Source organism: Tupaia chinensis, unplaced genomic scaffold (assembly GCF_000334495.1).
Source record: "Tupaia chinensis unplaced genomic scaffold, TupChi_1.0 Scaffold000609_1, whole genome shotgun sequence".
In the NCBI taxonomy this organism is placed as follows: domain Eukaryota; kingdom Metazoa; phylum Chordata; class Mammalia; order Scandentia; family Tupaiidae; genus Tupaia; species Tupaia belangeri.
In genome coordinates this window covers 1,193,245-1,211,208 of record NW_006160128.1, presented here as the reverse complement: position 1 = coordinate 1,211,208, position 17,964 = coordinate 1,193,245, and the positions used below count along the sequence as shown (strand labels likewise).

The 17,964-nt window shown below is 48.7% G+C and overlaps 1 protein-coding gene across 4 annotated transcripts in view; it reads right to left on the bottom strand.

Annotated features, from left to right (window-relative positions):
- ACTN1 (actinin alpha 1) overlaps positions 1-17,964 on the bottom strand; it is a 105,571-nt gene that overhangs the window by 43,069 nt on the left and 44,538 nt on the right. For 3 of the 4 annotated variants that reach the window (XM_006158760.3, XM_006158761.3, XM_006158762.3), the window contains exons 2-3: positions 9,012-9,126; positions 3,063-3,182 (exon numbers count right to left, since the gene is read on the bottom strand). In XM_006158760.3, the coding sequence (XP_006158822.1) occupies positions 3,063-3,182; positions 9,012-9,126 (235 nt within the window). Of the gene's footprint in view, positions 1-3,062; positions 3,183-9,011; positions 9,127-9,313; positions 9,334-17,964 lie in introns of those variants that run through there. The other variant, XM_027775859.1, reaches the window with a different exon arrangement.

Genomic DNA, 17,964 nt, shown 5'->3' with positions numbered 1-17,964 from the left:
ACGACCCGCCGTCGACTACGGGGGAGTCCAGCGACATAGCCATTATGCTAACTGCTGGTTCCCAAAATGAATAATTCTTAAAAAAAAAAAAAAAGGTACAGAATATTTTCCCAGTCAGAGTACCCCACTGTACATAAGTCCTTTGGACACTCATTGAACACCTATTGTGTATGCCACACTTCTAGCTACAGGATGTGGAAGATGTGGTCTCAGGGCTAGCAGATGACATAGTGATTAAGGTGCTGGACTCCCACATGGACAACCTCGGTTCGAGTCCTGGACCCGGCAGCTTCAAACTCATGCTGGGTGCATGTGAGCGTGTGTCCAAAATCTCTAGAGGAGATTAGAAGAGAAGGGACTGTGGTGATTTATTACTTTCTCTCTAGCAAGTACACATATCCTATAGCAAAAATCTCTCTTAAAAAAAAAGGAGGGCCAACAAGTGGTGTGGTGGTTAAAGGCACTGAACTGCCACACGGCCGACCACAGTTCAAGTCCGGGACCTGGTGGTTGCTTTCTCTCTCTCTCTCTCTCTCTCTCTCTCTCTCTCTCTCTCTCTCTGACTCTATCTTTCTCTGGTCAAATGAAAATAAATAATTAAATGGTCCCACTGGGCATGGGACCTTGAGCAAGGAGCTTAATTTCCGTAAGCCATCTGATTAGAGAAATGGGGACGTAATGGAGACAATAGCTCATCAATGCTACTCGCGGGGTTGCTGCAAGGACAAAGTGAGGTGGCTGGTGTAAATGGCCAGAGCATGTGCTCAGTTCCAGCCACAGCTGCATCTGAGTGGCCGAATGGGACTGTGTTTCATCCGTCATTGAATCCTCAGCATCATACAGCAGGTGCCCAGTGAATACTTGCTGAATGTGTGGGTCACATTACTAAAGAGGCCAGGCTAGGTATTCTAACTGCCTGGACCCCCCAAATCCTTCAGCGCTACCACAATTCATGTAGGAAACTGTGCTCAGCCAGCTGGGTAGTGCAAGGCAGCAAAGTCCACAGCAGATTCAGATTTGCAGGTGCACATGTAGTCATCCAGGACCTGAAAAGCTGGAGGGGGCTGGGGAATGAGGATCAGCCATGACAGCCTACTGAGGGCGTGTGCTCATCTTATCTGTGCTCACTTATTCTCTATGGGGGTGGAGGGAGCAGGGGACTGTGCTTTTTTTTTTTTCTTTTTCTTTTAAAAAGACAGGGTTTGGGGATCAGCGGATGGCATAATGGTTATGTTGCTGGACTCCTGCATGGTTGACCACAGTTCAAGTCCTGGATCCGGCAGCTTAAAACTCACCCCAGTGCATGTGTGTGCGTGCCCAAGAGCCCAAGAGGGAAACTGAGGAGAAAGGATTGTGGCGTGGCCATCTCCCCTGGAGGTGATTTCTCACTTTCTGTCTCTCTGTCTCTCCAGCAAGCACAAACACCTTACAGTAAAAATCTCTCCCCCACTCAAAAAAAAAAAAAAAGACAACAGGGTTTTACTAGTGTGCAATCCTCTTGTCTCAGCATCCCAGCCGGTAGAACAGATGGATGCCACCATGCCTGGACTTCAATTTGGGCCAGGAATCAAACCTAGACCTCCCATGTAGTCCCAGAAAAGAGCCTTAGCAGTACACTGGTGCTACCTTTTTTTAGTCATTAAAAATATGCTGGGGCCAGGGACCAGCAGATGGTGTAATGGTTATGTCGCTGGACTCCCATGTAGTCGACCATGGTTCGAGTCCTGGACCCAGTGGCTGAAACTCATTCTGGGTCTGTGTGCATGCATGCCCAAGATCCCTAAAGGAGAAGGGATTGTGGTGTGGCCATCTTCCCTAGGGGGTAATTTCTCACTTTCTGTCTCTCTCTCTCTCTCTCTCTTTCTTTCTGGCGAGCGCACACGCACTATAACAAAAACCTCTCTTAAAAAAAAAAAAAGAATATACTGGGGTCAGCAAGTGACACAGTAGTTAAGGTGCTAACTTCCTATGTGGTAGGCCACAATTTGAATCCCGGATCTGGAGGCTTGAAACTCATGATGGGCATGTGTGTGTGTGTGTGTGTGTGGGTGTGTGGGTGTACACACATAAACAAAAATCCCGAGAGTAGAAGAGGAGAAAAAATTGCAATGTGGCCATCCCCCGGAGGGTGATTTCTCTCTTTCTGTCTATCTGTCTCTCCAGCAAGCGTGTGCCTCCTATAGTAAAATCTCTCTCAAAAAAAAAAAAAAAAAAAAGAAAGAAAGAAAGGAAGGAAGAAAGAAAGAAAGAATATGCTAATACAAGTTTAAACAGCTTTAAAGATTTTTGGGATCAGCAGGTGTTTAAGATGCTGGACTCTGACATGGCCAACCATGGTTTGAGTCCCTGACCCAGTAGCTTGAAAATCATACCAAGCGTGTGTGCGTGCATGCCAAAAATCCCTAGAGGAAAATGGAGGAGAAGGGACTGCAGTGTGGTCATCCCCCCGGAGCTGATTTCTCATTTTCCCTCTCTGTGTCTCTCTCTAACTTTCTCTAGTGAGCACATGTGCCCTGTGGCAACCAGCCTCCTTCCTAGCTAAAAATAAATAAATAACTTTAAAACTTTAAAAAAAAAAACAAAAAAACTTTCTAAGTGAAAAGACCCAGGCAGCAACACTGCAGGGAAATGCTATTAAACATATATTTAGAGGTTTCTAGACACCAGCCTCCCTAGGGCCCCGAGGAGCCTGGGGTAGTCTCCATCCTCACCCAGCCGGGGTCTGCACCTCTCCCCAGCCAGATTCCTTCCTTTGGACAGCAAGGTGCAGCAAAGCCTGTGGGCTGAATTCCACATGTGCAGTGCCAGGATCCACAATGCCAGGATTTGGCTAAAGGGGTGGGAATAGGAAGAGGGGTACGAGTCTGGGTTTGGGGCAGGACTAAGACTGGAAGGAAAATGTTGCTGTTACATGATGGCTCTATCAGAGGGAGGTGCTGGGGACCCTCTTCCAATTGCCCCAAGCAGTGTGTGGGCCAGGAGTCAGGGTAGGAAAGGCCAAGGGAACCAGGAGGGCACAGAAACCAGGCTCCATGGAGCAGCTGAGAACAGGCCTTACTCACCTTCAGCACCAATGGACACCAGCTTGACCCCTTTGCTTGCTATGAAATCCAGGGCCTTGTTGACATTGGAGATCTTGTGCACCCTCATCTTGCCTCTCTCCGGCTTGGCCAAGCGTTCACCTGATTGGATCAAGAGGGAAGTAAGGGATCATGAAATGCTGTTATCCAGCAGACAGGGTTACTCTCACAACACCCTTATCCAAGGTACATTTTAGACTGGTGTGTTTACGTGTATATGCATGTGTTGTGTTTGCATACATCTTAGATGTGTGTATGTCTCTGTGTGTGTGTGAGTTTGCATACACGTGCACCTCTTGGGTGCTGGAGAATATCTCCCTGGCAAAGAATAAGGGATAGCGTCTACCTGCCCCTTCCATTTCTCAGACCTAAGCCTGCCTGCATTCACCCATTTATTTATTAGGCCAAAAAAATATGCCAGGGATTTGGCTAAATCCTCAAAATATGAGGAGTGAACAAAACAGATTTTGCCTTTATGTATATGATGGTCCAGTAATAAATACAGATCTTAAATAAACACACAAAAAGTATATATAATGAACAAATACCAAGAAGGACTAATGATCTCTGAAGAGGAGTACAAAGAAGGAACTGACTGCAGGGAAAGTGATTGTGACTGACTGAAGGCACAACCCACATGAAGACTCAACTCAGAACTTTCTAGTCTACACTTTGTTAATTGACATGTAACAACTGCATATATTTGTGGGATACAGGTGATTTTTCCATACAAGAATACAACGTGCAATGATCCAATCAGGATATGTAAGAACACTACTGATTTTAGGTAGATTTTTGTATCCTACAACTTTACCAAATGTGTTTATCAGTTCTAAGATTTCTGTGGAGTCTTTAGGGCTCCCTATACATAAGATCATTTGTCTGCAAACAGAGAAAATCTAACTTCCTCCTCGCCAACTTGGGTGTCCTTTATTTCTTTCTCATGCCTTATTGCTCTGGCTAGCATTTCCAGTGCTCTGCTGAATAAGATGGTAAAAGTGAGCATCTATGCCTTGGTTCAGTTCTTCAGAGTTTTCAGCTTTTTGTCATTCATCATGATGTCAGCTGTGTATTTGTCATAAATGGCCTTTCTTATGTTAAGGAACACCTCTTCTATACCTAATTGGTTAAATGTTTTTTATTATAAGGCCATGCTCAATTCTGTCATGTGCTTCTTCTATGCAGTCTAGACTATTCTGATCTAGAAGAGGGAGGGGTGTACATAACTAAATGTTTTGAGAAAGTTCCTTTGGGTTTAGAGTTGCCTACTGTAGCCCCTTCCCCTTTGAGGATGACTGTTCTTGCCCTGCTGTACTGCTTCCCTGTGAGCACCCATGACTCAGCTCTAAGTTGCCCCTTCACCTCCACTCAACCCCCACTTCCCCACCACCCCCTTCGTTTTCCACACAGGAGCATCCACTGCTCAGGTTTCAAGGTTAGAAGCTTTGTGGAAACAAAGGCAGAGGAGCTGGTTCTCCAAATGCTTTAAAAGCAAGATGCTTTAAGAGTATTTTCAGGGCCAGCAGGTGGCATAGTGGCTAAGGTGCTGGATTCCCACATGATCAACCCTGGTTCAAGTCCCAGATCCAGTGGGTTGAAAATCACTCTGGGCATGTACACATGTGTGCCCAAAATTTCAGGAGAAGAATTGGAGGAGACAGGATTATGGCATGGCCACCCCCTCTGGATTATGGCATGGCCCCCCCTCTGGGGAATTTCTCACTTTCCCTCTCAGTGTCTCTCTCCTCTCTAGCAAGTGCACATGCCCTATGGCAAAAACATAAAAAATAAAATAAAATAAAACATTTTCATCCCAGAACAGAGTGTCCAAGGATCTCTCGAATTGATATGAAACATTTATAAGCATAACATGTGTAGTCATATGCAGGAAAAAGTACATGGCTTTTGGGGACTCTAAGAAGTCAAGGACTCTAAAGGCTGAGGATGCCACTCTAGAGTCTAAACTCAAGATCTCTGAGCCTGTCATGATCTCCAGACCAGACCAGCTGTCTCCTCTCACGTCAATGGTCTGGCTGAAAATGCAGCTGCAATGCTGGGCCAGGCCCACCCTGTCAGAGCAGTCCTTCTCCAGGGGCCTCCCAGTGGCCTGCCAGCTTCTGGAAGGGAGCAAGCTTCCTGCCACAGATATGATTTGGCTGTCAGCTTGCAGGGAAGCACACAGCTGTTTTTTTCATTAAATCAAGACGTTCTACTCGTGGCTCCCTGGAGGCTGTGGCCACTCCCAGCAAGGTACCCCATCATTTCCTGTCCAGGAGAGATGCCACAGGGGCTCCGTCCCCACAGGCTGGATGCAGGCAGTACCACAGCCCTCCTGCTACAGTCCAGCCCTCGGGTCCTGCTAAGCCTGAGCTCCCAGCCCCTCGCCAGCTGTGCACAGGAGCTGGAACGGGAAAGAGGCGAGTACTAACGCAGCAGGATGGGGAAGTTCCCCAGGCCCAGGCCAGCCATTCTCCAACTTGAGTCAGCACAAAACCACCTGGAAAACTTGCTAAATTATATCAGGTCAGAGGAAAAGTCATGACACGTTTTTGCATAGAAAAAATATAGGAAAATACATCATAACTTTCCCAATGACCTACTAGATTCCAGCCCTTTATCCCTCCCCTTAAGTGCCTGACTTGGGAGGTCTGATGAGGGTCCTGCATTTTGACAAGTAGTTCTGCTGGTGTGGGACCAAACCTCCAGAACCTCAGTAGGCAGCACCACCCCCTTCCTTCCCTTCAGTCTTCGCACCCTAGTCATCTCCAATGGTGCTCAGAAGGAAAAGGTGACATGTGGGTGACTAGACTTCCCCCACCCTGGGACAGGACACGCATACTTCACAAAAGAGCCTGAGGTCCCCTTGGGCACATGCCAGACCCACCCGCCGGGGACAGGTCATGAAGACAAGCCCAGCTCTGGGTGTCCCAGTCACCCTAGTATCTGTGGAGCATCACACACCTCCCAGTTCTAAGCACTTGGGACACAGAAATAAGCCAGTCCCTGCCCGAGGGGCAGTGTGACACGGGAAAGGAAACAAGTGCATCGAAGACGACTATTATACCATGTGGTCAATGACGCAACAGAGGAATTAACGGGCATCAGGAGCTGGGTGAAAAACTCCAACCCGGAGAAGATCGGGTCGGAGAAGCCACCTTAGAGGAAACCTCCAGCTGAATTTCAAAGGGAAAAAGAATAATGCCAGGCTGGTGTTTTTAATTAGGAGATGCTGGGGGAAGAGGAAAGGGCAGGTAGAGGAGAACGCATGGAAGTTCCTAAAAAATGTAATGATAGAACTACATGTGGTCCAGCAAGTCCACTTCTGGGAGTATATCCAAAGAAGTGAAAGAAAGGACAAAAAGAAAGTATTTGCAGCCCATGTTCATAGCGGCGTATTCACAATAGCCGAAAGGCGGAAACAGCCCAGGACACAGAATGGCTCTGCAGAGTGCTATGGACATACAGTGGGATGCTGTTCAGCCTTGATGAGGGAGGGAGTTCTGACCCTGGCTCCAGCAGGGAGGAACCTTGAGGATACTACGCTGAGCGAAATCAGCCAGTCACAAAAGAACAAATGCTGTAGGAGTCCACTTAAAAGGGGTTCCTAGAGTAATTAAAATCACAGTGATGGGACCAGCAGTTGGCGTAATGGCTATGTCGCTGGATTCCCATGTAGTCGACCATGGTTTGAGTCCCAAACCCGGTGGCTTAAACTCACACCAGGCGCATGTGTGTGCGTGCCCAAGATCCCGAGAGGAGAATGGAGGAGAAGGGATTGCGGCGTGACCATCCCCCCTGGGGGTGATTTCTTGCTTTCTGTTTCTGTCCATCTTTCTAGCAAGCGCATACTCCCTATAGCAAAAACCTCTCCAAAAGAAAAAAGAAATCACAGCGACACAGTAGACGGGTGGTTGCCAGGGGCCGAGGGGAGAGGTCTGCGGAGTCGCTGTTAACAAGTATAGTTTCAGCCTGAGTTGATAAGAAAGTTCTGGAAATGGGTGGTGGTGGTGGGTACCCACAGGTGTGAATGTAGCATCAATGTCACAGAACTGTACACTTAAAAGTGGTTATGTTGGGGGCCAGTAGGTGGCATGGTGTCTAAGAACTGGACTCTCATGTGGCCAACTGTAGTTCAAGTCTCAGACCTGGAAGCATAGAAATCATGCCGGGTACTGGGCCAGTAGGTGGTGTGGTGGTTAAGGCACTAGATTCACACATGGCCGACTGCAGCTCAAGTCCCAGATCCAGTGGCTTGAAACTCACACTGGTGCCTGTGCATGTATGCCCAAAATCCCAGGAGGAGAATAGAGAAGGGATCACATGTGGCTACCCCCAGGGGGCAATTTCTGACTTTCTCTCTCACTGTTTCTCTCTGTTGAGCACACACAGCTTATGGCAAAATAAATAAATAAATAAATAAAACTTGAAAAAATTTAAAAAGTGGTTAAAATGGTACATTTTATGTTATGTATATTTTACCACACACACCAAAACCAAAACAAAACAAAAAACACCCCACAAACAGGTTTTCCCCAAAAGAGAAGTATAAAACACTATTTAAAAAAAATAATAATATTCGGGCAGCAGGTGGCATGGTAGTTAAGGGACAGGACTCACACATAGCTAACCACAGTTCAAGTCCCTGACCCAGTGGCTTAAAAATCTCATGGGGCACATGTGTGTGTACCCAAAATCCCAAGAAGAGAATGAGGAAGGAGTTATGGCATAGCCATACCCCCTGGGGAGGTGATTTCTCACTTTCTGTCTCTCTGTCTCTGTCTTTCTTGGGCTAGCACACACACCCTACGGCAAAACCTAAAAAAGAAAAAGAAAAGAATAAAGGGAGTAAAAGTTTGTGTAAAGGCACAGGGAACAGATGGTCCATGTCATCCAGGAGAACTGCACATCTCCCAGAGTGGCAGAAGGTCTGAGCTCTGATCCCTTTTTGGGAATAGTTAGTTGAAAGTGGAGCGGATGCCAGCTCAGGAAGGGTCCCACAAGCTCTGCTAAGGAATGCAGGCTCCAAGTCGGGAGGCGGGGTTTTGAGCAAGGAACAGCATGGCCATATTTGGTCGGGACAATCTTCAAGCTGGGGGCTCTTGGGCCTTGGGGTATCATCCAGCTTAGAGTTGAGGCAGGCCCACCCTGACATCACAGCAGCAGATGTGAAAAGGAAGAGTGTGAAGAAGGAAAGAAAGCAAACAGAACCCAAGTGCCAAGTTGGAAAGGAGAGCTGCCTGCACTGCTCAGCTGAGGTTTAGGAGAACAAGACAAAGATTGACGGAAATGAAAGAGGCCTGCTAGGGCCAGGTGGAAAGCACAGTTTTGGATACACCCAGAGGACCCTGGGGATGTCTGGGTAGAGGTTCAGAATTTGAGAAGGGGTATGAAGGAGAGAGCTGAGCTTGGAGCAGGTCTAGAGCTCGCTGCTGTCATTAAGGTACACGGCAGTGACGAGAGAAGCCAGGATTGCCCAGTGTCTAAACCAAGGCTCTCGGGGCCCACCAACCTTTAAAGGATGGTGGGAAACGCATCCCAAGAAAGCCGAAATGTGCAATCAGGTGGGTCTGTCCTTCCAGACTTCCGGGGGGTGGGGGTGGGTAATGCCTGGGGCCGTCTGGGCGCAGGTAGAGAGGTGGGAATGGAGCCTAGACGTGGAGATGGACACCGTGGTCATGTTCATGGTCACAGGGTCCTGGCACTTGGAGAAGGAACCTCAAAGACCACCCTTTAAAATGCCTCTCTTTATAGATGAGCATGTAAGACAGAAAGACAGAGACTGGGCCAGAACTGAGGCCCAGGCTGAACCTGTCTGTGTCACCTCGACTTGTTTCAGGAGGCCCAAAGCTGGCTGTGACCACAGCTGTGCAGGAGTGGAAGGGGCGGGGCATAGCCCAGGGGGCAGCACCTCAGTCCAGCCAGGGCCCTCACCTGAGATGACCTCCAGCAGCAGCATGAGTTTCAGGCCATCCCGGAAGTCCTCCTCGATGTTCTCGATCTGCGTCCCTGCCTTCCGGAGATGGGAATTGCACCACGCCGTGAATGTCTGGGCAAAGGGAAGAAGGCAACTGGTCAGTCTCCCTCTCGAGTCACATGGCCTCCCTGGCCCAACAGGGGCCTCATGCCCTCTTTCCAGTGGGTCTGTCAAAGGTCCTGGGGAAACGTCATCCTAGGTGGACAAGCCACCTATGGGGCCAGGCTGGGTAGACGCACACTCAGTGGACCCCACAGACCTCCTGGCACAGACTCCTTCACTTCGTCAACGTCAACCACGAGTGAGTTCCTTACAGGACTGGGCAGCAGCAGCAGACGCCCCACAAAGAGCCCACAGGGTGGGGCTCGAGTGGGAGGGAGGAGGCAGCCCCTCTCTTCACACCTCCGGTCCTCCTCCCTACCCCCCCACCCCCCAGCAAGCATCAACCCCACCCACATTCAGAGATGCCACTATGCCTCTTAGCAATTCACCTCTTCGGCTATAAGACTTAATTTCAATCTTTAGAGTTTTAAGGCAGCACCCCAGAGGTAACATATCAAGCCTCGCTGACAGAGTAAATGAGTTTATGATCATCTTTTCCCACCTGGCATCCAGCTAAGGGAAAGGATTAACACGTTTTGTTGGGGACAGAGTTCAGAAGTCCAGTGTCAGGATGAGGAGAAAGAACAGTGATACCCCAGTGTGTACATGTGTGGGTTTTGAATACAGGCAGGGACACCTTAAGCTGCAAGAGCATGAGGAAGAATTCTAGAAAGGAAACAAAAGGAGGTGAAATGCAAAGATCCTCACTTTTTTTAAAAAAAAAGGTTTATTTATTCCTTCCATGAGAGAAAGACACAGGAAAAGAGACAGCATGCCTGGCAGGGTCATGAGCTCAGTCCCCCGCGCGGCCCAGGCAGCCCTGAATGGTGGCACACGTGTCTGGTGCGCTCAGGGGAGAAGTCCCCACACACAAACCCGGAGGCTGTGCAGCTGGCACTCGGCTGTGCAATGCCTAGACACTGGGCAGCTGGTGGAAGAACACATGAGGAACACACAGCTGGGAGGGTCCTGGGAGAGCCCACAGCACCGTATGGGTGATGTGGATGGTATCCGGGCAGGGAGTGATGGGACAAATAGCACCGCCAGGGACTCTGGATACAGAAGACAGCTCACAGGAAGGGGACACGGCAGGGCTGAGAAGAGTGGGCACTGGGTGGACATTCCTCCTCTAGTGTCGCACTGCAGCCCACAGAGCCTTAGCTTTTATTTTCCTTCTGTTGTTACTTTTTTTAAAAAAAGAATTATTTTATTTGAGGCCAGCAGACGGTGTGGTGGTTAAAGTGATGGACACTCCCACATGGCCAATCACGGTTCGAGTTGTGGACCTGATGGCTTGCTTTCTCACTTTCCCTCTCTCTCTTTCTGTATCTCTCTCTGGGCAAATTAAAATAAATAAATGAATAAATAAAATGAATTTTTAAAAAGGAATTATTTTGTTTAACACTTATTTATTTATTTGTTTATTTATTTATTTTAATTTGCCCAGAGAGAGATACAGAAAGAGAGAGAGGGAAAGTGAGAAAGCAAGCTGGCAGGTCCAGGACTCAAACCACGGTCAGCCATGTGGGAGTCCAGTGCCCTTAGCCACCATACCTCCTACTGGCCCTGTTACTCTTTCTTGTTGATATAAAAACATTAAAGAATTTCAGAGTCTTTCAAATAAGTCAAATTGGTTTTAGTCTTGCGTCTCGTCTCCCAGCCGTCTGTTCGTGCCCACGGTGGTGCCGGGTGCCATCACGTTGTACGCTCATGTGGGGGCGGGGTCACTTTTCACATATCACCAACTTGTATCTCCACAGCACCCCGCTCTCAGCACCCTTCCAAGCCCACACTCAACTTTCACCCCAAGGTCTCTTCCTGTCTCAGGGGAACAGGGTTAGTGCCAACAACTCAAAGGGCAGTTTCAGGGCCCTGGAGGAAATTGCCCACCCGGCTGGGGCAGTGAAATCTCTGTTTACTGCCCAACAGTGGCTGGGGGGTGGGGGAGAGGGAGGAGGAAGAGGCTGCTTTTGTAAAGACACATTGCTTTTGAAAGAGGAAAAGCACTTTTGAAAGCAGTCAGCCCCATTTCCTGGGGAAGCCAGCTTAGGGCCCAGGGAAAAAAAAACACACCTGTGTTTGCTCAAGTCTCTAGACAAAGCTCTGGTTCTGAGCGTCAGGAATGGAGCTTTGTAAAACCCCTAGTCCCCCAACCCTGGGCCCCACACAGGTTATGCCTTGAAGGGGGCCTTGAGCACCTCACAAACAGGAAAGTTCTCCCAGCAAGCAGTACCCACCACAAGGTGTAGACTTAAATAGGAGGTGGTGGTAACTCAGAAACTAAGTCGGGCTCAGTTCCCAGGTCTGCTGTTTACTGACTTGGTGACCTTCCGATTAACCTCTCAAACCTCAGTTCTAACCTTAGCAGTAATGAGGTCAGCAACAGCATTGCATGAAAGTCCAGGGGACTAACTGGGAGATATTTATAAAATACCTGTCATTTAGTAATTTAATTAATGGTACCAGGAAAGAAAAGGACTCGCTCCCCCATAACATTCCTGTGGTGTGGGAGGACTTGCACCCCACATCCTCTTCCAGCCACCTAACTTGCCTGTCCTAGGTCCCCTGCTCTAAGCATTGGGCAGCAATCCCCCACACCCAGTTTCACTTACAGCGGTTCCAGTTCCTGAGGTCCAGTCCAGTTAAGATGGACTTAAGAGTCCGCATTCACGTAACTTCTATTAAAATCCTCATTGTTAAGAGGCGGGAGAGCATTCTGGATAAGGAGTAAGCCAGAGACACATATTGGGGGTAGGGGGGCGCATGCACTGGGGCTCTTCAACCAGGAGAAGAAAAGAGATGACTGAGGGGTTGACCTCAAATACCTGAAAGACCCTTTTGTGAATGAGCAAATACACTTGCTGGGCACAGACCCAGGCAGAGCAGGCCAAAGTGAGGGTGTGGATTCTAAAGCAAGATGGGTCTGGATCCAGTCCCAGCTCTGCCCTAGAATGACTGTGTAAGGTACTTGATTTCTCCAGCCTTCCATCACCACATCTGTAAAATGGGAGCTACCTCTCAGAGTGGTGAGGACCAGGAAACAGCTGCCACTGATAGGATGAAAGGAAGTTTCAGGAAATACTGGAGTTCAACATAATAACCAACACACCCAAATGGGATATACAGTATGTGATGGCCCCTAAAGGTAGGCTTGGTGAGGACGCTGGGGAAGGGATCTAACACCCCCTACGGCTGAGCTAAGTAAGGTCCCTTAGAGTTTTCTTATGGAACCTGTTGGGTTAAAGACCTGATTGAAGAGTCCAGCCAGACCAAGACAAGCTAATGTCTAAGCATGGCTTCTTGACCTGGGCATTATTAATTTGAGGGGCCAGAAAATTCTTTGTTGGAAAGATGTTTCTGCAACCCTGGATCCGCCCTTTAGACTCCAGTAACACCTATTTCTCAAGCCTAAAGGCACCCTTCCCTCCATTGAAAACTTGGTCTAGAAGAGACAAACACATGTCATCAAAAATGATAATAGGGGCCAGCAGGCGGCGTGGTGGTTAAGACACTGGACTTTCCCACATGGCCAACCATGGTTCAAGTCCAGGCCCTGGTGGCTTGCTTTCTCACTTTCCCTCTCCGTGTGTCTCTCTCTGGTCAAATTAAAATAAATGAATAAATAAATAAAATGAATACATAATTCTTCTAAAAATTATAATAAAAAGAGCAGCTAACAGTTATTGAACGCTTACTGTGTGCAATCCCTGCTTGGGAATGAGGTACAGCCTTAACTCATTTCATCTTCCCAATGACACTATGAGGCAAGGAGTGTTATTCTCCCTATCTTATCGATGAAGACACTAAGGCACAAAGGGATTTATTGAATAAATGAGCAAAAGGGGCCAAGTACAAGAAAAGCAGAACTAGGCAACCTCCACCTCCATTTATTCTTAGGCGTTGTTCCTAAACAGTGGTCCTCTCGGGTTATCCTTTGTTTTTGTCATCCGTGAGACAAGGTGGCCACAGGGACATACTTGGAGGTACACAAGCGTACAGGGGAGCTAACGTATGATGACAAGGATGCAGCTTCGGTTTCAGGGCGGGGGTGACAAGGACACGGAGGCACTTCCTTGCTGCCGCACAGAGTACAGGCCCTTGGATGCCACACTAGCAGTAAAAAAGAGCCCGAAATCTGGACTTTACATGAAATTCCCCAGTTTATTGTTTTAGTTTGCTACAGGGTACATGTACTCCCTGGAGATAGAGAGAAAGTGAGAGACAGTCAGAGGGAAAGTGAGAATCACCCCTGAGGTGGGATGGCCATGCAGCAACTCCTTCTCCTCCATCTTCCTCTTGGGATTTTGGGCATGCACATGTACCTGGTTTTCAAGCCACCAGGTCTGAGAATTTTTTTTTTTTTTGAGAGGTCTTTGCTATAGGGTGTGTGCGCTCGCCAGACAGACAGAGAGAGACAGGGAAAAGAAAGCGAGAAATCATCCCCCAGGGGGGATGGTCACACTGCAATCCCTTCTCCTCCATTCTCCTCTCGGGATCTTGGGCACGCACGTACACGCGCCTGGTGTGAGTTTTAAGCCACTGGGTCCGGGACACGAACCGCGGTCGACTACGTGGGAGTCCAGCGACATAGCCATTACGCTAACTGCTGGTCCCCCAGGTCTGGGATTTGAACTGTGCAGGCGCCCCTGTGGGATCCAGCCGCTTTAACCACTGTGCCACTGGCTGGCCCAAATCCTCCGGTTTTAAGATACTGCGACAATGTTAAAAATGAGACAACCCACAGCCTCCCAAAAATACGTCAGCAGGCTAAACCTGAATGAAGACCCAGTGGGTCTCTGGTTCCACAGAGGAAACACATAAAATCTTTCTAAATCACCTAGGAGCAACAGTTCCATGCGTACTAATGTATGGCGTGTTAAAACAAGCACTCAGCGGGCACCCATGCCGGCCGCAGTTACTGTTCCCAGCGTGCCACCAGCCACATTCGCCATCTGGTAGCAAACAGAGAAAGGACGTTCCATGAGTAGCAGGGTCTCCTCCCATTTGGGCTTGATCAACAATTGACAGGTGTCGGGAGAGATTACAGCTAGACGTGCCACACACTTGCTGTTATGTCTTGTGAACGAAAACAAAGACATATTTGTTTATCAAGGAATAATAAATGTGTTGAAGTAAACAAAGGGATATCTGCCATTTATCACATTCGCAAAATTAGTTTCTGTTTGATCCCACGGTGAGGGTGGGTACCGAGACAGCCCGAACGCCTCACTGTAGGGGCTGATGTGTATGGAACGCACCAAGGGAACGAAAATGGGCATAAACCCTGTGCCCAATTCTGGGACTCTATCCTGAGTATAATGCGAAGGAAAGAATAGGCAGGGATCACAACATTTTCACCAGCCCTATTTAAGAAGAAAAATTAGAAATAGCCTGAAATTGGGGGCCGGCAGGTGGCATGAAAAAAAAAAAAAAACACACACACACACAAAACAAAACATATCAAAATGCTTGTGGGAACCAGCAGTTGGCATAATGGCTATGTCGCTGGACTCCCATGTAGTCGACTGTGGTTCACGTCCCAGACCCGGTGGCTTAAAACTCACACCGGGTGCGTGTGCGTGCATGCCCAAGATCCCGAGAGGAGAATGGGGGAGAAGGGACTGCGGTGTGACCATCCCCCCTGGGGGGTGATTTCTTGCTTTCTGTCTCTCTGTCTCTCTCTGTCTGGCGAGCGCACGCGCCCTCTAGCAAAAAAAACTCTCCAAAAGAAAAAAAAAAAAAAAAAAGCTTGTGCTCCGGTAATTAGATCGTCCATGATGTTTTCTGCTTTTCTTGCCTGGCCCAGCTGCCTGTGAACATGGTTGATTTTTCTTTTTTCTTTTTTTCCAGAGGTTTTTGCCTTGGGGCACTTATGCTCACAGGAGAGAGAGAGAGAGACAGTGAGAGGGAAAGTGAGAAATCACCCAAGAGGAGATGGCCACGCCGCAGGCCCTTCTCCTCCATTCTCCTTCCAAGATCTTGGGCACGCACGCACACATGCCCGGTGTGAATTTCAAGCCACCAGGTCTGGGACTTGAACCACAGTCGACCACGCGGGAGTACAACAATATAAGCACTATGCCATCTGCTGGCCTCACGTGGTTGTTTTTTAACACTCTCCTCTGTCTCCCTTCTCCCTGCTGGGGCTCTATTTTCTGAGGTTTATTTGCCTAAATGCACAACCCATCCCATCTACTCTTGGCTGACCTCACCAGCGAAGCTCCATTGACAAAGGTGCTTTTTCTATTCACTGTGCAGTGGCGTAAACAAGATAACCCACCTGGAGCCAAATGAGACCAGCTCAGCAGTGGTGGAACAGCGGGGCCGCCTCACGAGTCCACGATACTTCTGCCAAGCACACCCTCCCACTCTCTTGGGATCAAGTTCAGAGCGACGGTTCACTCTAGAGTTATTGTTCAGAGGATGGGGCTCAGGAAACCTGGGCCCTGCCCTGACTCAGCCAGACATGTGACCTCAGAGAAGTCACTTCAACCTCTTCCAGCTCTGTAACCCCAAACAAGTCCCTCAGACCCTGCAGGCTGAAGCCCAGAAACTTTTCCCATAAAAACATGCCTAATTAAGACACAATCAGAGTACCCAGCGGTAAGTTGGGGTTCCTATGTAGAGTTTAATCCAATTGATGGGCTCTGCTCCTTGTCAAAGGAGGCCAGTGAATTCCACGGCGGCAGTTTTAACTCCCTCAACCCACAGACTCCTTAGTTTACTAGGCAGTCCCCAGAAGCCCTGTGCAGACTATCCCCGGGAAGACAGATGAGGACTCAGGAGCAGTGGCTACTTCCAAGGATGGGGAGCTGGGAGGCTCTAGGCAGGGGAGAAGGGATATTTGCTTTTCACAGAATTCTCTCATTTCTTTTCAATTTTGTGCCATGGTACAAAATTTCTTATTTTTCCTATGCAAATGTAAGAAAATTCTATCTGAAAGTGTGTGCATTTAATTACATCAGACCTCTAAGAGAAGATAGGGGGAACTTCCTGTTTCCCTGGAATTATTTAGGGAGGAGGTTGTCAGTGCTCATGTGCTGGGGGCGCAGCTGTTTCTAAAATAAAGAAGGAAAGAATGACAAAAATGAAAAGAATAATCCCATCCATATAAAAGAATAAGAGAATCAAACAGGATGTACAGAGAAAGAAACAGAATGCTAAGAACGGGAGATCCTAATCAGTGTAAAATACTACAGAGAAAGTCAATTTCAGGGACTGAGACATGAAGACAATCCAGTAGTAATAACTGCACTCCCTCCCAGTGGTTTAGACGGCAAACTACTAAGTTTGGGGCAACACAGAGGACAGCGTCCTGGCCAAGTGATCCCAGGAAATTTCTTAAACAAGCTTTTAACCTCCTGGATGTGTACCAGAGCTTCTTATCTGGAGTACAGCAACCAGGACCCTAGTCAAGGGTCGGCAAGTCGGACATCACCTCAGCAGCCCTGCACCCCTCCTGCCCACCCGAGACTCCCCGGCTGCTGGGCAGAGCCCACCCTTCCTTGTTGGCATGATGTACGAATAGGCCAGGGTCCCTTGAGGGTGCCAGGGCAGTACATGTGCTTGGGGTCGCGTGCCCTGCAGCATCTGCTAGGGTCCAGGAGCCCACTGCACAGTAGCCAGGAAGCATGCTCTCTCGGGTCACCCTGGAGTCCCTCTGAGGCCCCGACACATGCAGCCGTCCAGCCCGGGTGTGGTCTATGCCAAGACCTGCCCAGAAGTGATCTCAGATGCCCGGTGTTCTGGAAACGTAAATAGAAGTATCTGGTTAACTTATCAAGGGCCGCCTGCCAGCCTTTCAAAGCAAGGCGTCAGCTGGTTCCCTTAGATGAAAAGCAGATCCTTGAGAACATCTCCACCCAGATCTGCTGCCTCTCCACCCACTAGGCCATGGCCGCTGAAAAAGCTGCCATCCACGGGGCAGTTCCCTCTGCCGGGAAAGGGCACCCCTCTAACAGCTTGACCCCCAAGACATGTGAATGGAGGTCCTGGGAACTCGGCATAGGCAGCCAGGGATGCCCGACTCGCTGGACTTCGGAACCCGACAGATCTGGGCTTCAGCCGCAGCCTACACCTCTCATCACATCTGCCTCCTTGGGCAGGATCTTTAGTCTCAGCCTCGGGATCCCCACCTGTAAATTGGGGACAACAACGCCTACGAGGGCACAGAATGAAAAAGGACCAAATTAGATCTTACGTAATTAAAGACTGGCAGATGCTCAGGCCCACGGCGTGGTGGTTAGGGCAGCGAGATCTCATGTGGCCAGCTGCATGGTTTGAGTTCTGGACCTGGCAGCTTGAAAATCACGCATGGGTGCCCAAAATACCAAAGGGAGAAATGGAGAAGGGATTGTGGTATAGCCATCCCCCCACCCCCTCAGGGAGGGCTTTCTCTTTCTCTTTCTCTTTCTCGTGGCCTGGGGGTGCTCTCTCTCTCTCTCTCTCTCTCTCTCTCTCTCTCTCTCTTGCCATCACATGAACCCTTAAGCAAATTACTAGGAGGGGAAAAAAAAAAAAAGACTTGCAGGTCATCAAAAAACATTAACCCCAGTTTTTGCAACCCGCTGGCTGTGTGACATTGGCTAACCTGCCCAGGCTTCAGTTCCCTCATCTGACAAATGGCAGCATGTTGTCAAGGTTGGGAAAACAGAAGCCAAACAGCAAGCAAGATGCTCCGGACGTAACAGGAGCCCAGTAAATGTCACTGTCATCATGTGCTCGCTTCTCATCCTCTTTCTATTGAATCAAAGTTAATCATTCACAGAGCTCCACGTACTGGAAAGAAGTCCTGTTATTTTTTTCCCT